We start from the raw sequence: 24,897 nt of genomic DNA on the forward strand, positions 1-24,897 counted from the left end.
ATTTCTACAAAAGTTTTTGACACGTATCTCGAATACGACGCACGTATGATAAGAAAAAACTGTTTAAATCTATTATCTAAATATGAGAATAGGACTAGAGCATAAAAACTATCGCTTTCGATGCGTATTCAATTTACAATAAGCAAAAGAAAATTTCATAACAATCTTCATTTTACGATGATCGACCATTTTCGGCAACTCTCGGTTAGTTTCGTTTCGGTGGTGGTACAGACAAAATTATTTGATGTGGTGCTACAGACATACCCAATGTTTATGTTTGTCATGTTGGTATACAGTTATTGCGGCGTTTTATTACACGAAGTAAAATAAAAAGTGCTGTCAACCTCAACCAGCTCAACCTTAGTCTATAACCATACGAGTGACTTAATGCCATAAATGACTTATCAATCAAATTAGTATTATCGTATGATTATCGTGTTAATAATTTGTATTTTATTGTTTTAAATTTCTTTTTGAGTTCTATTATTCAGATTGACTTTCACGGCTTCGGCAAACATTGCCATTCGTCCGAAGACGGGCTGCCGAGATGGGCCAAAAATACAAAGTTGATACCAAGTTAATATGAAACCCATCAGTTCAAGGGATGGTGCCCGTAATAATGTGTGTGTGTGATAATTATACTTTAATGACTTTACAGATATAACCAATTCGGGAACTGTTTTCTCGCGTAATACGATACCAGGTAGGATTTTTTCTTCTTGCTGAACAGATCAAATATATCGGAACGGCCCAGGTATTCACAAATATCTGAACAATGTGAATTATAATGTAGTTAAAGTGCATGCTCAGATATTTTGGAGCTCAAGGGTTGCTCAAGATCTGCTCAACCTCGGCCATGGCGACTGGCGAGAGCTATCGCAAGACCGGGAAACATGGCGTGATCTGGTGTCGGAAGCCAGGACTCATTTTCGGTTGTAGCGTCACCGTAGCCGTCGTAAGTAATGTCAATATCCAGACAGGGAAATGGGGACTATTTACGTTTGTATGAAAATGCGATTTATGGGCGGTGGTCGTACATATTCGTCTTAAGGCGGAAATTAATCTAATGAACGTTTTTGCAATTGGGCTTATAGAAATAAATAATAAATTTGGGTTAGCATTTGAATCACGCATTATAGGGAGGGGCGGGGGGAAGGGTGGCATTTTATAGGGGTTGGTCACCCCTTTCAAACGACACCCGATTTGTGTCTAGGAGACGCGTAGTTTTTTTTTATAAGTGTTTGAAATTACGTGTGACGGAAGTGACGGAACGAAATACAGTGCCAGAGTCACCGTTAGGTACGACGACGAGCGAAGCGAGGAGTGTTAGGTATCTTGCGTTCACAACACACCCGACTCGCTGTCAAAAAAGAAATATAGTGGTCAAAAACATGTATACGGACAAAGTGCTCAAAAACATGTATACGGACAAAGCGCTCAAAAATATGTAAACGAAATTTTCTAAGTCCAAATTGGTTACCCTTTCGTACGCATTGGTTGTTTTATAGAAACATAACCTCAAAAATTAAAAAAATATTTTCGTGGTAACTATTGATTTCCTAACTTTGGGGATGGGTTCGGGGGGGTTCCTACTCCCTCCCCCCTCCCTATAATGCGTAATTCAAATGCAACCCCATAATTTTATGTTGAAACAGGTTTTAAATAAATACCTACGTAGATGAAAAAATACAATCTTGCTTTTTATCAAATCACATCATTTATTGAGAAATTTGCGAATTAAGTTATCCAAATATCGGTTACAAATAAGAAGTCCCTATCACAGTTATAAACCCTGGCAGGGTTCAATACATAATAATATCGGTATTTAAGTAAACATAAGACAAACTCTTTATTTCATTTACGCGGGCCCGCCTAGTTTATATAAGAAAACGGGACGACACTACAGTGTTGCCACTTTTTAATTTCTACTCTTTTTGCCAAGCTGTGTTCACTTACTACTCTGGCGCAGCGACCTAAAGTTCGTCTTGGTCTCCAATCTCCAACACGACTGCTCGCCACTGATCCCGGTCCGGTGCCGTTTCTCGTCAGTTCTCAACCCGGAGCTCGCGCAGATCAGCGTCCACCACATCCGCCCATCGATACCTAGGTCGACCGACCAGGCGGCGCCCTATCAGTTTTCCCTCAAACGCTCTTTTCACCGCCCGATCGCCTCCCATTCGCTCAAGATGGCCGAGCCCCCGAAGCCTTAGCGCCTTTGCCAACCAGAAAACCTTCAGGAAATCACCTTATAGAAGAAATATAAGGGTAGCAAAAAATGCAGAATAAGAATAGGAAAAAAAAATCTACATACATACGACATACAGTCGAGTAAATATGTATACATTTCTTCGCCTTAACCCAGGGATCTCCAAACTTTTTACCTGAGGGCCCCTCAGAAATATTCGCGCGGGCCACCGTCGGTTTTGCGCCGGGGGAGGGTGTCTGGTTGCTGCTGTTAGGAACAGTTCCACTCTCAATGAATGCTGAACCCCTGGAACCTGGCTTCCGCTGGGCACTTGCTTTGGGTGTCGGTGGGCCGGATTGGAACGCGTCGCGGGCCGGGGTTTGGAGACCCCTGCCTTAACCCATTGCAATAAGTTGAAAAAAAAATATACATATTTATGAACTCGACTGTAGGTACAGGTACAAACGATCTACATTCATACGAAATGAATAAACGATACATACATTCAATATAATAAAAAGCGCTGGTGGCCTACCGGTAAGAGCGTGCGACTTTCAATTCAGAGGATGCAGGTTCAAACCCCGGCTCGTACCAATGAGTTTTTCGGAACTTATGTACGTAATATCATTTGATATTTACCAGTCGCTTTTCGGTGAAGGAAAACATCGTGAGGAAACCGGACTAATCCCAATAAGGGGCCTAGTTTCCCCTCTGGGTTGGAAGGTCAGGTGGCAGTCGCTTGCGTAAAAACTGTTGTCTCCGCCAATTCTTGGGATTAGTTGCCAAGTGGACCCCAGGCTCCCATGAGCCGTGGCAAAATGCCGGGACAACGCGAGGAAGAAGAGACATAAATATAATAAAATATTAACGTGAGATTTTTTTTCAGAGACCGAAGTCCTAGTGGACCCCCTAAGCGACGATGCGGTTGGAAAGTATATGGTGCGGACGGGCCGCACGGTCGCGTCAGTCCGCGGTCGCGTCGCGCAACATGAGAACTACTTCAGCGAACCCGCGAGGGACAACCAGGTGTGTATGGAACCCTAGGGGAGGCCTACTAGTGTCCTATGTCTTAGTGGATCCCCTGAGCGACGATGCAGTGGGTAAATACATGGTGCAGACGGGCCGCACGGTCGCGTCAGTCCGCGGTCGCGTCGCCCAACATGAGAACTACTTCAGCGAACCGGCGAGGGACAACCAGGTGTGTATGAGTCCTAGGGGAGGTCTACTAGTGCCCTATAACTGATCCCCTAAACGACGATGCAGTGGGTAAATACATGGTGCGGACGCGCCGCACGGTCGCGTCAGTCCGCGGTCGCGTCAGTCCGCAGTCGCGTCGCGCAACATGAGAACTACTTCAGTGAACCGGCGAGGGACAACCAGGTGTGTATGGAGCCCTAGTGGGGGCTGGCGGCCTACTAGTGCCCTGTTATTGGTCTATTGGTCCCTCTTTGTTAACCCTTTATCAGGCTGATACTTCAAAAATGACAATTGAATATCAGTCTTGTCAGTATCGAGAGTAATCGAGTATCAGTAATGTGCAGTAGACATTTGGTAAATCATGTGTTTTTAAAACTGATGTAGAAAATTCTTTTGTAAACGTTCACGCATAATGTAACATTAGCAATAAGGTTTTCTCAATAAATTATTCTTATTCCTCATGGCGTATTCCTTGTCAACTGTTTTCTTTGACAGGACGCCGCCATGTCATTGGTAGCCATCGCGGTTTCACACATCGAGCCATACCTCTACTGGAAGCCGGCCCTCATAGACGCTGTGGTCAAATATGGTGACCGGTTGTATACGATGTCGCTGGGAAGTGCGAAAAACCCGCCGCGGGTGACCACTACAGAGTGTGTGCGGGACTATAGGATGACCAACTTTAACGTAAGTTCTGTATAAACTGTAGTTAAATGCAGATAATGTTTTTTACGGGGGATTAATGCTTTGATTGCAAACGTTATGGTCAAATATGGTGACATATTGTAGGTATACTATGTCGCTGGTAAGTGCGAGCAAGCCACCGCGGGTGACTGCCAGTGTGCGGGACTATTGGATGACTAGCTCTAACGTTAGTCTAGGTTTTGTAAGGAAAGTAACAGTGAGCCACCTCTGTCTGGTTTCAGGTTAGAACGACTGTAGGTGACGATGTAGTGAACGGCGATCTGAAGGCAGGCGATTCCGGATCCCTTCTCAATGTGCGTCGGGCCATCGGCAAATTCTTTGAATCGGTAAGTATTTATATAGAGTACTAAAAGTAAATTTGTTTATAAAAGTAAAAAAAATGTGAGTTTTATGGCGTTACTCATAAGCGTCTGTCAAATCTAAGGGCCTCGCGTTGTATAGCAAAATTAGCAAAAGAGATGATGCAGTAGAATTATTTTATTCCTTTTGTTGATGCTACCAGGCGTGGCTCGCTCCGCGATTTCGTCGCGTCGCTACAAGTACATGCGGCTCACACCAGTTTTGGTGTCTATTATCAGTAGTAGTTGCCGCGCACCGCTACGGAACGGACGCCTTCTGTTTCTCAAAAGCTTGTAACTTGTAATACAAGCGGATGTCACTTTTTGACAGCTTTTGTTAGAAAGGGACTTCCACTTGTATTATATTTATAAGTTACAAGCTTTTGAGAAACGGGCCCCTGCTCGCAATTGCGCTACCTTGCGGTCACATCTGTCGTGATAGACACGTTTTGTTAGAGAGTGAACCATCTGTACCTAGTACTATTATTCTGTGATGCTACTAATAATATCATTACCAGAACAAGTACGGTGTGATCTGCGCGAAGGACTACTGCGCGGCGATCTGGCAAGGAGAGGCCGGCTCCTTCTGCATGTTCGACCCTCACTCCGTCGGGCCCACCGGCAAGTCATCTCCCATTGGAGGGGCTGGGCTGATTGTCTTCAGCACGACGGATGACCTGGCTGACACTTATCGAGAGAATGTTGAGGCACTTACTCGGCCAGGGAATAACCTGTTAGTGCTCTTTCAAATACATTATTTTTTATTTTTCGGGGACTAAAAGTTAAAATCCGTTGCATCTCCTCAAAATTACACCACGTAAGATTTTTGGGACAATAATAATCCATAGAATAATCCATTAAATTCTCTGTCCAACTGAAAAAAGTACCAGGAGCTCATAGCTCAGCAGGAGCTTTCTTCGACCCTCACAGCATCGTACCGACTGGGAAATCATCTTATCGCTCCACAAGCGGCTGCCAAAAGTACCAGGCGCTCATAGCTCAGTAGGAAGTTCCTTTTATTTGACCCTCACTCCGTCGGGGCTACCGGGAAGTCATCTCCCATTGGAGGGGCTGGGCTGATTGTCTTCAGCACGACGGATGACCTGGCTGACACCTATCGAGAGAATGTTGAGGCACGTACTCGGCCAGGGAATAACCTGTTAGTGCTCTTTCAAATACTTTATTTTTTATTTTTCGGGGACTAATTAAGTTAAAATCCGTTGCATCTCCTCAAAATTTACACAACGTAAGATTTTTGGGACAATAATCCATAGAATAATCCATTAAATTCTCTGTCCAACTGAAAAAAGTACCAGGAGCTCATAGCTCAGCAGGAGCTTTCTTCGACCCTCACAGCATCGTACCGACTGGGAAATCATCTTATCGCTCCACACTCCATGTACAAAAACACCATAAAGCGGCTGCCAAAAGTACCAGGCGCTCATAGCTCAGTAGGAAGTTCCTTTTATTTGACCCTCACTCCGTCGGGGCTACTGGGAAGTCATCTCCTATTGGAGGGGCTGGACTCATTGTGTTCAGTACGATACGACGGATGACCTGGCAGATCCTTACAGAGATAATGTGGAGGCACTTGGAATAACTTGTTAGTGTTTTTAAAGACGCTTCCATAACCTTAGAGACTATTGTATTGATTGAGGTTTAATAGTAAAAGCGTTTAACCGACCAGGGTATAAACAAGTCAGTATTTGTATATTACTATACCAACAATAAGAGCCACTAGCGCACAGCAGTAATAGAAGGGTGATAAAATCTTAGAATCGCAGTATCTTGGCAGGATCGCCATGTGTAAGAGCCGGGCCGGTGTTAGAGATTAAATAACAGGTTCGAGGAATATACATATGATTTATTTTGGTCTAATGAGGAAAAACACATATTATAGGCAGAGCGCGGCGAAGCAAAAGCCACACCACTTGTGGCTATACATTATAATTACACAAATGCTCACATACCCGCAATGTTCGCGAACTTTTCGTAACAAGATCGGCTGCGAGCACACCAGAGACAGCAACGGAGTTGATAGCAGTCGCCGTGGCCGAATCGGCCGTGGAGTTAATTACTTATTATTATTCTACAAAACTTTCTGAAGACACAATATCGCCGCTATACTTACTCAACCTCGTATCTGCAACACTCATTTGATAACAAAAACACCCGTATTCCGAATGAAAGAAAAGCGACATTTCCATCAAATGATTGTTGCAGATATGAGGTTGAGTAAGTATAGCGACGATATGAAATGCCACCATTTGTTGAACATGTTTAACGTGGTGCCTTGTTTCAGTTTCTCGATAACTCCAATCTCGGTTGCGTGGGAGTTCACTCCAATACCGGGCAAGGCGGTGGCGCCGAGCGCCGTGCCCGACGAGCCGTATGAGTGCAAGGTGAGCGGACATGTCATCGCCGTTACCATAAGGGCCCCCATCCTCAGGGGGCCCTGAAGGACAGACAGTAACAGTATATTTGATTACCCATGCTAAATAGAAGATCATAATTCATAGTAGAAATATGTTAGTTGAATTAGCTTTGTTTACTTTCCAAAAGGGCCCCAAATTCTTATGTGCCCCAGCATAGTTTAAGACGGCCCTGGCCGTTACTGTCGTTAGCCAAGTATACAGATGTAACTTAGGTACTCTGTATATTTAGGTATTTAAATAAAAGTAAACAAAATCTACCCTCAAATGTCTCCTTAAACCAGTTGAGGGTAGATGAAAACATTACATGATTAAATAATGTAGGTTAAAGTCGGGTCCATCGTTGACAGATCCAGGCGGTTTTGTATTTGGTCGGTTAACCAATAAATGTTATAACTACCCGAAAATTTTACAAATTGTTTGTTTACTTTTATTTAAATACTTAAAGATACAGACTATAGTGCATACATTGTTTTCCATCGTATTTTCACGGAAAAGTTCGTACCTATTTGTCATGCTACTTCAGTCAACCTCAGTACTTTTTGTGCCGAGTCTGACTGAAATAGCAAGACACGTTCGAACGTTTCCGTGAAAATACGATGGAAAACAATGTATGCACTAGTTACATCTGTAGCCAAGAGTACTTTGACATGTAGAAGACTGACAGTAGTTATAGTGTTAGAGTCAGACCAAGCTAAGTCTGCACCGATTTTGATAGCACGCTGTGTAAGTGTTATTGAAAGTCGGACGTCAGTACCACTCGGCCACCACCATAAATAATGATTTCTTTTTATGTGTTAATTTCATTTTTTAACTAAATTATTGTTCGACAGGTGCTAACAGCATACGTGGAGATGGGTAACGGCCGCACCATTCTAAGAGGCTCGCGTCCGCCAGACTCTATGAGGTGAGTATCCATATTCACTTACAAATTCACCGCAAACCAGGAATTTGGGTTACCTGAGTAAGGGCTGATTTAGATGGCGCGCGAACTCACATGCGATTTTAGTTACATTGCGGACTGTTGGTTACGTCAAATTCAACCAACAAATCAAAAACCGCAATGTAATGAAACTCGCGTGCGAGTTCTCGCATCGTCTAAATTAGCCCTAAAAAGTCAGGGAGGGGGGGGGGGGGGGGGGGCACTGCTCAAGCCACTGATTTACGAGACCCAGCCAGAGACCACAGGGGCATGATCCCTATGAGCCCTCCCTGAATCCGCCCTTGCCGCAAACTAGATTGCAATGCTAGTTTCTTCCGCTGGTCCTGGAACTCTTCTTTTTCCTAAATAATACCTACTTAACGCCAGGGAGCGTGGACCTACCTAGGAACAAACTTGTATGACGGTGGACGCACATGTGCGTCGGGGGTAGTGAATGTGTTAATATCCATCCTTACTAATGTTATAAATGCGAAAGTGTGTCTGTCTATTACCTCTTCACGCTTAAACCGCTGAACCAATCTGGACAAAATTTGGTATGGAGATATGTAGTTTGGGCTTCGAGAAAGGCCAAAGGGTAATTTTTATCAATCGTGTGTCGCTTACACTGCTGAACTGATTTAAAAGAAATTTGGGTGGAATTACTAATATAGGTACTTAGACAAAGTCGCATGCATAAGCAAGGCTTTAAGAGCCCATAAACATGCACACTAGCGCCACTGCTAAATAACCGTGATTATTTAAATTTAACGAAAGATATTTAAAAAAGGGGGCCGCTACGTAGTGTATTGTGTATTTAAGTACCTTTTGAATACATTAAAGTAGTTTTTATGTTGCTGGATTCCTCGATGTATGAACTCAAAACAAAAACGGCCGTTTTAACTTTGGACACATAGATTGACGAATCCAGCAACATAAAAACTAGTTTCATGTATTCAAAAGGTACTTAAATACTCAATACACTACGTAGCGGCCCCCTTTTTAGGGTTCCGTACCCAAAGGGTAAAACGGGACCCTATTACTAAGAGTCCGTTGTCCGTCCGTCCGTCCGTCCGTCCGTCCGTCCGTCTGTCACCAGGCTGTATCTCACGAACCGTGATAGACACGGAAGTTTCTAGACAGTTGAAATTTTCACAGATGATGTATTTCTGTTGCCGCTATAACAAAAAATACTAAAAAGTACGGAACCCTCGGTGGGCGAGTCCGACTCGCACTTGTCCGGTTTTTTTAAATACCTGTCGTTAAATTTAAATAATCACGATTATTTAGCAGTGGCGCTAGTGTGCACGTTGATGGGCTCTTAATATTTCCCTTCGTGTCAGGTTCTGTCGCGATGCAGTACTGCAGTCAGCTGCAAGTGCAATCGTCGGCGCCTGCATGTCGCACGTGCGTCAGCCGCATCTCTGGACGAGGAACACTGTCGATCAGGTTAGAACGTTTTCCTCCCGAAATATTAATTTTGCAGATTCTCTATAACGAGTGATTCCATCATTCTGCTCTTATTCTCATCTGATCTGATGAAAATTGCACGTTTTGTCGCTTTCCATATCGTCAGGTGACAGGCAAAACTCATTAATTACTAAATAAATATTAAACAAAAATCAACCTTATTTAGGTATTAATATGGTTCACTATGGCTATTAACTTGTGGTAGTAATTAGTGAGTTTTGCTTGTCACCTGACGATATAGCGTATGTCAAAAGTCATAGGATGACCATGATTATCAATCTCGTGCGCTTTTGAATCCCTTACTACGCTCAAGATTCTAAATTAGTTATTATAGAATATTTCGCTTGCACGGGACTCAAAATAAGCACTCGAAGAAATATCAAACTTTGATCTCTTGTTGTACAAATAACTATATCCTTAAAATCTCAGGTGATGTCAGAGGGTTGCAAGCTGTTCACGGCGTCCATCAACAATCTTGGCTACGAGTTCAGACCTGGAGACGACATTCTCATGCCCTTACAGGTAGATAAACCATCACTATATACTCTGTGTCATTAGGTATTTAAATAAAAGTAAACAAACAATTTGTACATTTTCGGGTAGTTATAACATTTATTAGTCAATCAACCAAATACAAAACCGCCTGGATCAGTCACTGAGCGACCTGACTTTAGCCTACATTATTTGATCATGTAATGTTTTCATCTACCCTCAACTGACTTAAGGAGCCATTAAATTTGAGGGTAGATTTTGTTTACTTTTATTTAAATACCTAAAGATACAGAGTATAAATAGCGCACCCCTCCAGAACACCTTCGATTACTAATGGAATATATCAAAATTGGCAAAATTTTCAAAATTTCCATGCACAAGATAGAGCTTTCGACCCTTAATTTACTAAAAATCACGGAAAGTCCCGAGTTCAAAATGTTCTGGTTAAGAAAAATATACAAAAAGAGGGTCAGAGATTGTGTACAATATTTTGGACAGTGCTAAATTAATGGTTAAAATTTTTCAGAAACTTTTGAGGACAACTTTTTGGAAACTTTCTGCAACATTGCCTTTTGTACTTTTGATCAAATATTTCCTTTCTAAATTAAAAATTAACAGAGACAAATGCAATTTCGATTGGCCAAAAAACGATTATAAATACGAGTGGAAGTCCTTTTTATAGGTCTTTGGGTGGGCTAGTGGAAGCCTGAAAATGTTATCCTCTAGCCACCCAGAGGCATATAAAAAGGTCTCCCGTTCCAGTGAGTTTTACGTGTCTGATATGACATACAATAGAGTTAGACCAAGAAAAGTCTGCAGCGATTTTGATAGCCCACGCACTGAAGTGTTACTTATACGTCATAATTTCATAGAAGTTTGACGCTTAAAATAACTCTTGCACTGCGTGGGCTATCAAAATCGCTGCAGCCTTTTCTTGGTCTAACTCTAGCTTGTTTCTTGGCAAGTTTTGATTCGTGGGCAGTTAGAGTTTATAATGTTTAATTATTAGGTAGTTTCTCCATCAATAAAATCTAATTGTACCTATTCGTGGCAGGTGATGAAGCGTTTCATCCTGGGCTCGAACTACGTCCGCTTCGATCTGCAGGAGATCTCTGGCGGACGGATCGATCAGGTGAAACCCGAGGGTGCAGACACGTTGAGGTAATTCTAACTAGTAAGAAAGCGTTTGATCCTGGGCTCGAACTACTGTAGGAAGTGTCTGGCGGACGGATCGAGCAGGTGAAACCCGACGGTGCCGACACGTTGAGGTGGCTTTGCTCAGAAAACATAAAAACTCAAAAATGCGCGTTTTTCCAGAGATAAGACCTAGCTTTCGCCCCCAAAAACCCCCATATAGCAAATTTAATCGAAATCGTTAGAGCCGTTTCCGAGAACCCCGAAATACAGGCTATACTATTGGCCCATAGATTTGTCGAGGCTCGGAAGTAGCTACTTGCAGGCTGAGGATTCGTATTAAACGGACGACCTTGGGAGTCCGTTTAATTGAATCCGAAGCCAGCAAGTAGCCTTCCAGCCGAGTCATATATAGTGCTTTTCTCAAAAATGGTGCAAGAAATATAAATATAATAAAAATATTTTACAAAAGCAACGTTCTTACGTATATATTTTCACAGAAAAAAGTAGAAACAATTGAAAAAATTAGCTTTGCCGCCTTTTTTATTTTTTTTAATTAAAAAGTAGAAGTGTATTTTTCTGCCGAAAATACGCCAAGCTATTTGAGACAGCTAAATAGTCGCGGTACCAACATTATAATTATAAGTACTAATCGTCTGTTTGGCTGTTTAATGGGCCTGTGCCTTCATTTGATATGGCCATTTCAACTTTAAAAAGTTTGGAACACGACAAATAATGGAATTTGTATGCAACATTGCAGTCCCAAAATCGAGACTGCAATGTTTTTAACTTTTTAATTTTTGACTGACCATAAACTACGCGCTTCGCGACCAACTTTTTAAACGGCAAAGTCGACTTTGCCGTCCATTTTTGAGAAAAATACCTTATAACCAGCATACATATTATTATAAAATATATCTTAAAACTAAAAACACACAATTATGGGTGCGATGCAGTTCGCAACCCCGCAGTGTCAGGGAGCCAGCCGCGGAACCGCCGGAAATTGACACTCTTCGGCCAAAACTCCTCCTTGGTGAAGGTCGTTAGATGTTCAGTCGGAACATCCATCTAAATACCTGTCGAGTTCCGCACTATGAATATTAATTTATTTAAAAAGAAATTACATAAATGGCTTAACAACAAAAACTTTTATAGTATGAGTGAATTTTTTGACGCAGGTTAAATTAGTTAATTTGTAAAATTTTAGTTTTTAGTTACCATTTTGCATACCAAATGAGGTTAAACATGTAAACCTACCATAAGTATTATGAACATCTTTGTAACTGGTAATGTTTAATGTTAATAAATGATCTTTATCTTTATTTTTAAACGCTCAGCACAAAAGAATTAAAATCCACACTGTGTCGAGATTCCAACTTCACGACCCTCAGGATGAATCCGGACTTGACTCGTACATACTTTACGATCTCCTCGACCTTCGTAAGGTAGTGTAATCGGGACACATGACAGCAGTGTCGACGGTGTTGGACGAGCCGGTTTTCTTCTCTTCTCCACCTTCTTGAATAGGGTTGAAAATTCTCGAAAAAATCAAATCGTTTTTTTCAGGACGTTATGAATTTATCGTTTTTTTTCCGTATTGTTCAGATTTTTTGGGAAAAGAATGAAACGTTTTAAACTAACGGCAGCGTCAAAGTCAATAGACATTCTCACAAACGATCGCCAGCCAGCATTTAGATAACAAAACACACGACTAAGCAGGTGTAGTTAGGTACCTCTATGGATTAAATATAAATGAAATTGTTTTTTTCCGAATAAAACTAAAAAAACATGTCTTTTAGATTATATAATTTTTCCGGGTTTTTTCAACCCTATTCTTGAAACCATCCTCGTGGCATCGCAAGTCCCTCGGCTGTAAATACCCCCTATTGTCGACTTGACCATCTACGGACACGACTTTGCCTCCCCTGTTCCAGAACGGCGATAGCCCGCTTCTTCGGGCGCAGAAACACGCACGGCATTATATGGTGCGCGCCGTACGCGGCCGCCATATGGTCGGCACGGGGTCCGACTCCGCCGTACTATATGTTGGAGCCGCACGCTGCCGGACCCACAGGCTTGAGGACGGACGGACGGGTATTACAAGTTTTTCTAAACATTTCATTCCGCCATTCGTTTAATGTTTAGTTCATTCATTCGTTCTTTCAGTCTGCTATTCATCTATTCGTTCAATATTTCATTAAGTCGTTCTTTAGTCAAATTTTCCTTTAAGGTGGTATTCCATCTGTCCATCAGCCATTCGTTTAATCTTTACTTCATTAATTCGTTCTTTCAGTCTTTCATTCATGTATTCGCTCAATATTTCATTAATTCGTTCTTTAGTCAAATTTTCCTTTAAGGTGGTATTCCATCTGTCCATCAGCCATTCGTTTAATCTTTACTTCATTCATTCGTTCTTTCAGTCTTTGATTCATCTATTCGTTCAATATTTCATTAGTTCGTTATTTAGTTCAATTTTCCTTTAACGTGGTATTCCATCTGTCCAATGTGCATTTGATCAAAGAAATTGGGTGACTTCATCAAAACTAGAAACGCGGTCTCTCGACGCGGTCCCAGTACATGCCATCTTGAAACTTAAGTCATTGTCAATAGAGGTAACTGACTCTGCATGATTCATGCAGAGTCAGTTATGTTTATTTCTGCCAATCTCATTCAATTATTAGCACGTATGAAAGGAACATGGATCCTAGACTTATAACTAGATACATAACATTCCACGCAATTCATTAACATAATACCTATACGAACACAAGTAAAACATGATATACACACAAAAGTAAAAATAGCAAACTTATACGTAAAGACTAAACTAAAACATGCATGAATCAATAGCTATTTACAACAGTAATAAAAACTTAAACCAAGGTATTGGATAAGTGGAATGGTTATCCTTCAATGAAATATGTTCAAATATTGGATATAAAAATTAGACAAATATATTGAACAGATTGAATACCACCCTAAACTCCCTAAAGAAATAAATCATTCACTTATCCAATCCTTCATTCATTCATTCATTTAATTCCTCGATCGTGGGACGCTAAAGGATACAGCTGTAGTGCATAAATTGTTTTCCATCGTATTTTCTCGGAAACGTTCGTATTTGTCATGCTACTTCAGTCGACGTCAACTTTTGTTACCGAGACTGACTGAAACAGTTCGTACGTTTCCGTAAAAATACGATGGAAAATAATTATGCACTACATGTGTAATAATATTTTGTTTCTAGGATATCGGAACGGCGTGTGTTCTCACGTTTACTTCTCCAAAACTCTTGGCGCTTGCGTAAGTTAATAAATAATACTTTTAATTCTTGGAAAATATTGACAAATAGTACATTACGAATAATACGATACAAGTACACCCACCCACTATCATCAGTTACCCGTGAACAAGATGCATGTAACCGCGTCGAAATATCGGGAGCTCGAAAACAATACAAAGGGTCAAACAGATCACTGTGTTATGTCTTTCCTGTAGACATACACAAGAGTTAAGGGCTATAAAGGTTAATTTTCTTATTTAACCCTTATCCACGTGAAAAGGTCCTCCTTTTATTTAGAGAACTATGATAAAATCATTGCTTACATGCCCACAAGCTATTAACTATTGCCCACAGGAGAGAAAAATGTGCTGTTCGCGATAACACACTAGTTTTCTCTCCTGTGGGCAATAGTTAACAGCTTGTGGGCATGTAAGTAATGATTTTATCATAGTTCTTTAAATAAAAGGAGGACCTTTTCACATGGATAAGGGTTAAATAAGAAAATTAACCTTTATAGCCCTTAACTCTTGTGTATGTCTACAGGAAAGACATAACACAGTGATCTGTTTGACCCACAAAAGGTAATCACGGTCCATATCCCGGTCGATATAAGTCTGAAACTAACCGTGAATCATTCAAAACTGTTATAGGCCCCGTGCATGAACTATAGGGGGCAGCATAGGAGCCGTCAGATTGTCGGCGCGAGGCGTAAATGTGTCGTTTATGTTTCCGATGTAGTCCACAAGATGGCAATACCTACTATGCACAAGGAAACGTACCGACGAGAACGGTAGATGGTAGCACTAGTTTTGGCAATGTACATGTGCACATATGTTTCCGATTCAGGCCACAAGATGGCAGACTCTCCCTATATGATTTTACTTTATAAAATTTTGTCGGTTTTCGGTAAAATATTTATTATTATTTTATTATTTATTTATTCCTAAACATTAAACAAACATTATGATAAACATTCACAGCTACCTCCAAAACATCCCTCCGAAAGACCGTCTAAAAAAGACCTACCACCTCTTCAATATCTCCGTGCATGTGGCACCCATCAAGAAGTTACTAAAGGAACCGCCATTAGTCAAGTCTTCACCTGATGTTAAACTGGTGCCCGCCACGAGCAAGGTAGGATTTTTAGGGTTCCGTAGCCAAATGGCAAAAAACGGAACCCTTATGGATTCGTCATGTCTGTCTGTCCGTATGTCACAGCCACTTTTTTCCGAAACTATAAGAACTATATACTGTTAAAACTTGGTAAGTAGATGTATTCTGTGATATTAATAATGTATGTAATATCAATATTTTGGGGGTTCCCCATAATTACAACTGCAACTCAAAAATTTTTTTTTTTCATTAAACCCATATGTGTGAGGTATCTAGGATAGGTCTTCAAAAATGATATTGAAGTTTCTAATAATCATTTTTTTCTAAACTGAATAGTTTGCGCGAGAGACACTTCCAAAGTGGTAAAATGTGTGTGTCCCCCCTGTAACTTCTAAAATAAGAGAATGATAAAACAAAAAAAAATATATGATGTACATTGTACATTACCATACATCGTTATCGCGGGAGCAAATACGATTTGACAATACTGAAAGATTATAAAAAACAGTCAAAAACAGAAATGACATTCGTATAGAGAAACGTTTATACCTACGACCTTAAAATGTATAATTATTTTATTGAATATCAATGCTATCTTACCTCCATACTTGACTTGATTGGTACTTAAAAAGATTACCTATTAGGTACGCAACCTTATCAGTCAATTTAGACATTTGTCAATCTTGACTGATCTTTATTTGTAACAACATAATCAAATAGAAGTTGCCTTTAAAATGCCTCGAAGGAAAATAACATGTGATGAATTTGTGGGGTTGTTTATACAGGATTATCCTGAGCTAGAGGCTCGCGATACAAATCTATTTTGCTCGAAGTGCAATATTAGTTTTTGTAAAACTAAATCTTCCGTGAAACGTCATTTTAACTCTGAAAGACACACTTCTCTCAAAAAAGATTTTAGGTTGGAACTGACAAAATTTCTAGTAAGCTGTAACATACCGTGGTCTCAAATAGAGAACCCTGTATTTAAAAATTTCATTGAAGATTGTGTATCTGGAAAATTTGAAAAAACTGTTCAGGTCCCTTCAGAATGTTTGCTGAGGCAGACTTGCGTGAATGAATTATACGACAAAGAGATGGATATAATTAGAGACGAATTAAAAGACGCGTATATATATGTAAGTGTTGATGAAACCACAGATGCTATAGGTCGTCAAATCGCTAACGTTATAGTAGGTGCTATGCTTGAAGATGATGTTGGAACTCCACACGTGCTGTCAAGCAAATGTTTAAATGAAACGAACAATATCAGTATAACTAATACTGTAAAAAATGCCCTGGATGATTTGTGGGGCCCTGGTCACAATAAGCATGACAAGGTGTTGTTGTTATTGACTGATGGTGTGGGGTATATGTTGAAAGCTGGCAGAAATTTGAAAACACTTTTTCCGAACATTGTCCATGTTACATGTTTAGCCCATGCTCTTAACAGAGTTGCCGATCAAGTTCGTGTTCTTTTTCCAGAAGTTAACCTATTCATTTCAAATGTAAAGAAAGTATTTCGCAAATCTCCGAAAAGAGTAAAAGCATTAAGAGAAATGTTTAATGGAATTCCTTTGCCTCCAAACCCAACAATTATTCGCTGGGGAACATGGATCGAGGCTACCACTTACTACAACAAGTATTTTGATGAAATAAAAAGCGTTATAGACACATTTCGTAATTCAGACGCACAGTGCATCGTCAAAGCAAAAAAATCTTTACTCAGTGCAAAAGTTCGAAAAGATGTAAATTTCATAGCAAAGTATCTGCAAGTAATACCAGATGCTATAAATAAACTGCAGTGCCAAAATCTATCTCTTAGTGAAAGTTTGACCATAGTACAAAATACATACAAACATATATCCAAATTAATTTTGAATAAAGATGGAAAACAGATTTTAAAAAAGTTCAAAGTGGTTTTGCAGAAAAATGCCGGATATGAAGTTATGAAAAAAATGTGTGAACTGATATCGGAGAAGGAGATAGTACTAGATTCAACGATATATCGTTCTACATTTGATTACTTCCGTCGTTTTAAAAACGCACCCATTACAACAGTAGCAGTCGAAAGATCATTTAGCCAATTAAAATGGATATTTACTGCACGACGCCGCAGATTAAGAGTAGAAAACATAGAGAAAATTTATGTCGTATATTACGAAAATCACTTAAGATCAACAAAAATTAAATAATGTTGTACAAAATAAATCATGAATATTTATTTGATATGTCGATTCCGGGTCATTATTTACTAACAGAGTGTAAAGCAAGATTTATGAACATTATGCAACAAAAACTTCGTGCTATGTATGATGAACTTCTTGGAGGCTTATAATGTGTAGGCAGAAAGGTCTGTTTTTACTAAACGGGCAGTCTGTTTTACCACTTCTTTAATAAATTTATATTTGCTCCCGCGATAACGATGTATGTACATTACCATGCAAACTTCCACCGATAATTGGTTTAAACGGGATCTAGTAAGTATTTTTTTTTTAATAAGTCATAAATCGTAAACCGTTATTTTAGTATGTTACTTGCTGCTACGGAACCCTTCATGGGCGAGTCCGACTCGCACTTGGCCGATTTTTATACAGTGTGGGGTACGTGGTATGGGGCTTTACAAAAAAACTGGCCAAGTGCGGGTAGAGCCACATTTAATGGAAAGTTCCATACCTTTAGTCCTTCATACGATATGAAAAGCCATTTTCCCGGCACTTATTACGTCTTTTCAATAAGAAGGTAAGTTATTTGGAAAAAAAAACTCATAATTGGATTAACCGATCATGTTCATTATAGGGTAATTCGCCAGGAACCGGCCACTGTTAGTAATTGGCCACCAAATGAATTCTGTTCACCTATAAACAGAGTTAATTTTAGTGTATTTTGGGGTTTCAATAACTGTCCAACCTTCAATAACTAGCCGCCTTATACTAAAATGAATTCTGTTTATAGGTGAATAGAATTCATTTTTAGTTTAGGGTGGCCAATTACTAACAGTGGCCAGTTACTGGCGAATCATCCTACGTCCGGTTCAAAAGTTAGAGGAGGAAGACACATTATTTTCTAATTTCGAAGCCATTATTTAAAAAAAAAGTATTTATTACACCAAAAAATGTTTACTAGGAACCATGCCATTAATTTAATTAATGTGAGATATGTAAAGTGTTAATACTACAACTAAGTGTAAGGCCTGAGTGGACGCTCGAAGCGGAGCGTTCGGCGGGGCGTGCAGTGTGGCGTCGGGCTCACAAGTGGTTTGAGTAGCGTGCACTAAGGCCGCTCCTATACGTTTGCATTTAACATGCACGGCGCACGCCCCGCCCCGCTGCACGCTCAACTCGAGCGTCCACTCAGGCCTTACACTAAAGACACCAGACTCGTTAACGTACTAATTCACCAATTTTCATCCAGGTTGGCGTCGACGGTCTGAGACGGCGAGCATCCGAGGCGGACAGAAAGCATCCGCCTGGTGGTATCACCTGTAAGGATGCTCAGAGGGCCACGGAGGCTCAGGACAAGGAGGAAGCCAAGCTGAAAGGTGAGTCATCACCATGTACCATTGGAGACAGGAAGCATTCTGGTGGTAAGTATCACCTGTACTCTAGGCCACCAGCGCTTTATTTAAGCAGGGTACAAACTAAAACTATACATATTTATTTCGTATGCTGTCACAGGTCGTCGCAACGCAAACGGCTGGCTGGTCCTCGCGGATGGCTCGCAGTACCTGAGCGCGCGACATTCCATCGCTTGTCGCAAGTTCCCTCACGGTTCCCGCGGCCACCAGGTATGTTCGTCCTTGATACAAATACTACTTAAGGGGTCCACAGATTACCAGTTCGCCGGACGATATCAGCCAAACGCAAAAGGTGACAGTTGCTATCGTCCGGCGAACTGGTAATCTGTGGGCTCCTTTAGCCTTTGCACACGACTTAAAAAGAAACAACCACATTTTATACTCTCTTTGGATTTTTGGTTGAAGAAATATCACTTTTAATACTGACATCGTTATCGTACCGCACTGATCTCTAAGCGCCACTTGCACCATCCCACTAACCCAGGGTTAACCGGTAAAATCGTTAACTCAGTGTCAAATTGCATTGGTAACCATGGTAACTCCAGGTTTAACCGGTTAATCCCGGGTTAGTGTGATGGTGCAAGTGGCGCTAAAAAGCATTGTTCTAATACGACCGATTGTCCCTTAAGGTGTAGAGTTAACTTACTTAGACAATAAAAGTTTTGAATGATTCACGGTTAGTTAGACTTATATCCGCCTATTCCACTTATCCTTACCGCGATATCCCCCCCAGTGGGGATATGTGGAATATTTTTCCATCTATTTCTACTGGTAGTGATACATGGAATCAAGTCGTATATCTGTCGTAGTCAGATCGTATAATCCGCCGTATTACATTACGGCTAGCCGTTATCAAAAACAGGGGCGTTTTGAAATGCGGCGGTTCGACGATTAGCCGGATTGTCATTGCGATACGTTCTTCAATAAGGCGGCCAACGTTTAGCCGCATCGTAATACTATTTTAGATTGTAGAGTGACCAGTTCTTTCGGTCGCCTACATAACCGGAGTTTGACAATGTTTGCAATTTAATTTATTTTTACCATGGTCCCACCGCACTACATGTGTTTCTTTTCCAAAACATTTCCTTCACAACTTAATTAGACGGAGCCCCGCAAGCGGGGCTCCTATTTCTGGGCGGTTTGCCCTTCGGGCATCTGAAGCTACCTAACGAACCTAACCTACTTACCTACCTACGCTTTTTTCCCCAAAGTGTAATGTTTTCACGGACGTCTCACTAAATCAATAGGTAGGTAGGTTAGGTTCGTTAGGTAGCTTCAGATGCCCGAAGGGCAAACCGCTCAGAAATAGGAGCCCCGCGAAGCGGGGCTCCGTCTAGTTAAGTTGCGAAAGAAATGTTTTTTGAAAAGAAACAGTCCGACGAACTCCAGATTTGATGGACACCCCAGCGTTTGTCAGGCAGCGCCACGGGTGTTAAAAATGGGAACTAAAAACTGTCAAAGCGGCGGCTAATGGCTCGCTGTATTACATTACGGCTAGCCGTGTTGAAGAACGTATGGCGCCGAATACATTCCGGCGGATTCTCATTCAGCCGCATTCAATCCGGCTAATCGTTAAACCGCCGCATTTCAAAACGCCCCTGTTTTTGAAAACGGCTAGCCGTAATGTAATACGGCGGATTATACGATCCGACTGCGACATATCGACCGGGATATGAACCGTGATTACCTTTTGTATTGTTCTCGAGCTACCGATATTTCGTTATTTCACGGTTCATATCCGGTCGATATAAGTCTAGTACTTAGACAATGTTCCCTAACTTAAAATTGTTCAGGCCCTGGCGTGCGCCGTGATGGCGGTGGCGATGTCCCGAGTCCAAGATGTCTGCCGCTGGTGCTCTTCCACGTTGGATGCTATTCTGCTGAGCGGAGACCAGCTGTACCAGGACAGCTACTTGCACTACAGGCCAAAGGACTCCAAAATACTTCAGATAGAACAGGTGATGGCACGTGGTAGGAGTTCGGAGGATCTTGAGGGGAGTTGGAGACAAAACTGTATTGGGAAAGTGTCATGAGTACATTACAAATTCGCTAGCCTAAAATAATTATAACTAATTACAGCGCCACCTATGCACTGTATAGGGAACTAAGTAGGTACCTTTATGTAGATCGATAAGCCATCTAGGGATTCTAGGGCTCGATAAAGTGTGTAAGAGGTCACATAGATGGCGCTGTTAACTACACAAGTTAACAACAGGTTTGATTTGGTTTAATGACTACACATTATAAAACAAAGTCCCCCGCCGCGTCTGTCTGTTTGTGTGTTTGTAACTCAAAAACTACTAAACGGATTTTCTTGCGGTTTTCACCTGTCAATAGAGTGATTCTTGAGGAAGGTTTGTGTATAATTTGTTAACCCGTGCATAGCCGGGGCGGGTCGTTAGTAAATGATACAACCGAACGCGCTTGACTCTGCATAAATGTTTTTGTTGGTATTGATCATGGGTCAAGATAAGTGAGTACGTAATTCGGCTATATACTTACTACGGTGACGCAACGACCCAAAGTGAGTCCTGACCTCCGACACCAGATCACGCCATGCCTCTCAGTCTTGCGATAGCTCTCGCCTGTCGCCATGGCCGAGGTTGAGCAGGTCTTGAGCAACTACGTCGCTCCAGCAGTACCTAGGACGTCCAATCGGGCGTCACCCATTTGGCCATATACTCACAAGAAAAACAAAGTGAAGAACTTTTCACGCTCACGAAAGTTGAGGATACTAGAATGATGCTAGTTCAGCGGTGTTACTCACGAATTCGAGCCAATTGTGTAGTGTAACGCAACTAGTTGCGACCAATCGCGCGCATGATGCAAACTCTCAACCAATCGCGTCGTGGCGTTAGACTGCACAATAAGATCGAATTCGTGTGCTGCTGTACTGGCCCATTCTTATGTCCCGTAAGGGCCGTTCTTAGATATTATGCCAATGTTTGGTGCATGTTGGCGACTGGCTGGCGCGCGACCTCTTTCGAACATACATTATTTGTAAAACGTTTGTTTTATTATTCCATGTCAGTCAGTCTGCCTGTCACCATTTTTTATTTGACGGGTAGGAAAACAGCAGATGTGAAAAGGGCTATTACTAGGCAAAACAACACGGCTCTGCCAATGTACTGACAATTTTGTTTCGAGCCCATGCATACAGCAGTGCTGTAGGAGAGGACAATAATATGATTTAGACAACGCTTTTGAAAAGTACATTTTTCAGCAATAAAAGACTCATGCAATTTTATTATACGATCAAAATAAACTGGATTAAACATTACTATTATGGTTCCCATTACTGGGTCATTTTATGTTCATGTGTAAAATTTATTAAAATAAACATAATTTTTGTGTGGAACTAGACGAAATAATTTGCATCGGGGCTCGTAATACAGTCCACCCCATTAGCTATCAGTGCAATTTGTTTGTTGTTTTTTCAAAATTCTTGAAAAGCTTTGTCAATAGTGCCATCCAACCTATTCGTTGCAGATCCTTCGCAAGTTCTACACGCCGGGCAACTGCGTGTGTCGTGTGGTGGTGTTCCAGCCTCGGCAGGTGGGCCATGTGGACTCCGACCTCGCCACACAGGTACAGAGTTAGAGACCCTTAACATTTAGGGCGTTTAACCCTTTGAACCAAGCCTAACTTATGGAAGCCAAACATGGACTTTCACCAACAAAATAAAGCATAAAATTGCAGTTTGTCAGCGCTCGATGGAAAGAAGTAAGACATTTCAAAAAAGCGTGCTAAAGAAACCGCAATTTAAAAACTTCTATGGACGACGAACATCGCAATTTATAGTACCAGATCTCATAAATAAACTCCCAACTGAATGGAAGGCAGAAATTTCAGCTAATAATATTACAAACTATCTTAAAAGAGCAATATTGAATCAGCTGTAAGGAAATTAGTTGTAGAATTAGAATTAGTACTTTCGTATTGCACCCCCCCCCCCCCCTCCACCCCTTCGCTTCCAGCCATAAGAATTATAGCTTCCATAATAATCAAATTTCATCAAAATCGGTTCAGTGGTTAGAGCGTGTGACTTGACAGACAGACCGACAGACAGAGTCAGAGTTAACTTCGCACTTATAGGTATTTATATTATTATATAAGTAATAATAGTAAATAATTCTAAATACTACAATACAAAAAGTTGAAATCATTGGTAGGATTATTTGTATACGTAATAAGATAATGATGGAGCTGAGCGTAATAAGATAATGATGAGATGGAGCTGAAGGAGCTGAACCGGTTGCTGGACGACCTAGCTTCAGCCTCACGACGCATCGGTCTTAGCATGAATTTGGATAAAACCAAAGTCATGATCAATGGCCACATTGATCCAATACCGATAGTCGTACATGGTCACCTCCTCGAAATCGTTTCCGAATACACTTACCTTGGGCAGATTCTGCAGTTAGGTAGAAACAATTTCGAGAAGGAGGCCAAGAGGAGGATCCAGCTGGGCTGGGCAGCGTTCGGGAAACTTCGCCGAGTCTTCTCGTCATCCATACCGCAATGCTTGAAAACAAAAGTTTTCAATCAGTGCGTCCTACCCGTCATGGACACTCACGGTAGGGTTGGTCCACCAGTTCAAAGTCGCTCAGCGAGCTATGGAGAGAGCTATGCTCGGGGTTTCTCTGAAGGATAGGATTCGTAACGAATACATCCGACAGAGAACCAAAGTTACCGACATAGCTCAAAGAATTAGCAAGCTGAAGTGGCAGTGGGCGGGCCATATCTCAAGAAGAACCGACAACCGCTGGGGTAAACGTGTTCTTGAGTGGAGACCGCGACTCGGCAAACGTAGTGTAGGACGCCCTCCGACCAGGTGGGATGACGATCTGCGAAAGACTGCAGGCCGATGCTGGATGCGGCAAGCTGAAGACAGGGCGCTTTGGCGCTCTTTAGGGGAGGGCTATGTCCAGCAGTGGACTAATATAGCCTGATGATGATGAATAAGATAATTAAAAGCTCAAATAAATTTGGAGCATCCTGTACTCAGGCGAGTGCAGGCCGGTCGGCAGAACAATAGGATAAGGAAAAAATGTTATTTATTTGGCGCTCAGTGCAGTGGTGTCGGTTGTTGTAATTTAAATGATAGATTAAATTGAGCATGTTATGAATATGTAAGTAGTTTCTTAAGTTGTTGTTAAAAGTTATTCTATTGTTGGTTAAAATCTACCGCGGATGGAGTATCGAGACAAACCTTACTGGTTTAACGATACTTTTGTAATTAAGCTTAGATATTGTGTTGTAATTACCTGAATAAATTAAAAATTAAAAATTTAAGGAAAATACACAAAGTAAGAAACGAAAATATAAGAAAGAGAACCAAACTCACAGATTCCCTCCAGCATGCATTGAGACTCAAGTGGAAATGGGCAGGCCACATTGCTAGATTTAATGATACTTAAAACATCATGGTCAGGGCCTATAGCACAAGGAAAAAGGAAACCAGGCAAGCCACGAAGGCGTTGGGCAGAAGATATTCATAAGGTCGCAGGTGCAAGCTGGATGGAGTCAGCCAAAGACCGAGAAAAATGGCATGGGTTGGAAGAGGCTTTTACCCAAACGGGGTCCATATAAAACTATCATTTATGTCAAATAATATATATAAAACTGTTAAAAATTAATGAATTATGAAAGCTCTAATAATAAAAAAAAATCCTTTCAACGCCACGCCTATCCTGCGCGGCGCGTCATCGTGGACCTTGTCAAAATGCACGGTTAACCCTTTACTAGGCTGACTGTTCAAAAATGACAATCGAATGTCAGTGTTACTCATCGAAAACAGAATACATGTTTGAAGTGTCAGCGTAATTCGCCAGTAACTGGCCACTGTTAGGAATTGGTCACCTTAAACTAAAAATTAATTCTATTCACCTATATAAACATAATTAATTTTAGTATAAGGCGGCTAGTTATTGAAAACTGGCCAGTTATTGAAATGAATTCTGTTTATAGGTGAATAGAATTCATTTTTAGTTTAGGGTGGCCAATTACTAACAGTGGCCAGTTACTGGCGAATTATCCTATGTGGGAAATATAT

The 24,897-nt window shown here is 41.1% G+C and overlaps 1 protein-coding gene across 2 annotated transcripts in view; it reads left to right on the plus strand.

The window, feature by feature from the left end:
• Positions 1–24,897, plus strand: part of LOC134803859 (uncharacterized) — a 105,397-nt gene that overhangs the window by 73,977 nt on the left and 6,523 nt on the right. For both annotated transcript variants that reach the window (XM_063776684.1, XM_063776685.1), the window contains 16 exons: positions 3,072–3,211; positions 3,878–4,069; positions 4,309–4,413; positions 4,944–5,158; positions 6,728–6,827; positions 7,691–7,764; positions 9,120–9,225; positions 9,676–9,768; positions 10,793–10,899; positions 12,807–12,966; positions 14,120–14,175; positions 15,136–15,289; positions 18,680–18,806; positions 18,943–19,052; positions 20,636–20,800; positions 22,332–22,430. In XM_063776684.1, the coding sequence (XP_063632754.1) occupies positions 3,072–3,211; positions 3,878–4,069; positions 4,309–4,413; positions 4,944–5,158; positions 6,728–6,827; positions 7,691–7,764; positions 9,120–9,225; positions 9,676–9,768; positions 10,793–10,899; positions 12,807–12,966; positions 14,120–14,175; positions 15,136–15,289; positions 18,680–18,806; positions 18,943–19,052; positions 20,636–20,800; positions 22,332–22,430 (2,003 nt within the window). The remainder of the gene's footprint in view (positions 1–3,071; positions 3,212–3,877; positions 4,070–4,308; positions 4,414–4,943; positions 5,159–6,727; positions 6,828–7,690; positions 7,765–9,119; positions 9,226–9,675; positions 9,769–10,792; positions 10,900–12,806; positions 12,967–14,119; positions 14,176–15,135; positions 15,290–18,679; positions 18,807–18,942; positions 19,053–20,635; positions 20,801–22,331; positions 22,431–24,897) is intronic.

Source organism: Cydia splendana, chromosome 27 (assembly GCF_910591565.1).
Source record: "Cydia splendana chromosome 27, ilCydSple1.2, whole genome shotgun sequence".
In the NCBI taxonomy this organism is placed as follows: Eukaryota; Metazoa; Arthropoda; class Insecta; order Lepidoptera; family Tortricidae; genus Cydia; species Cydia splendana.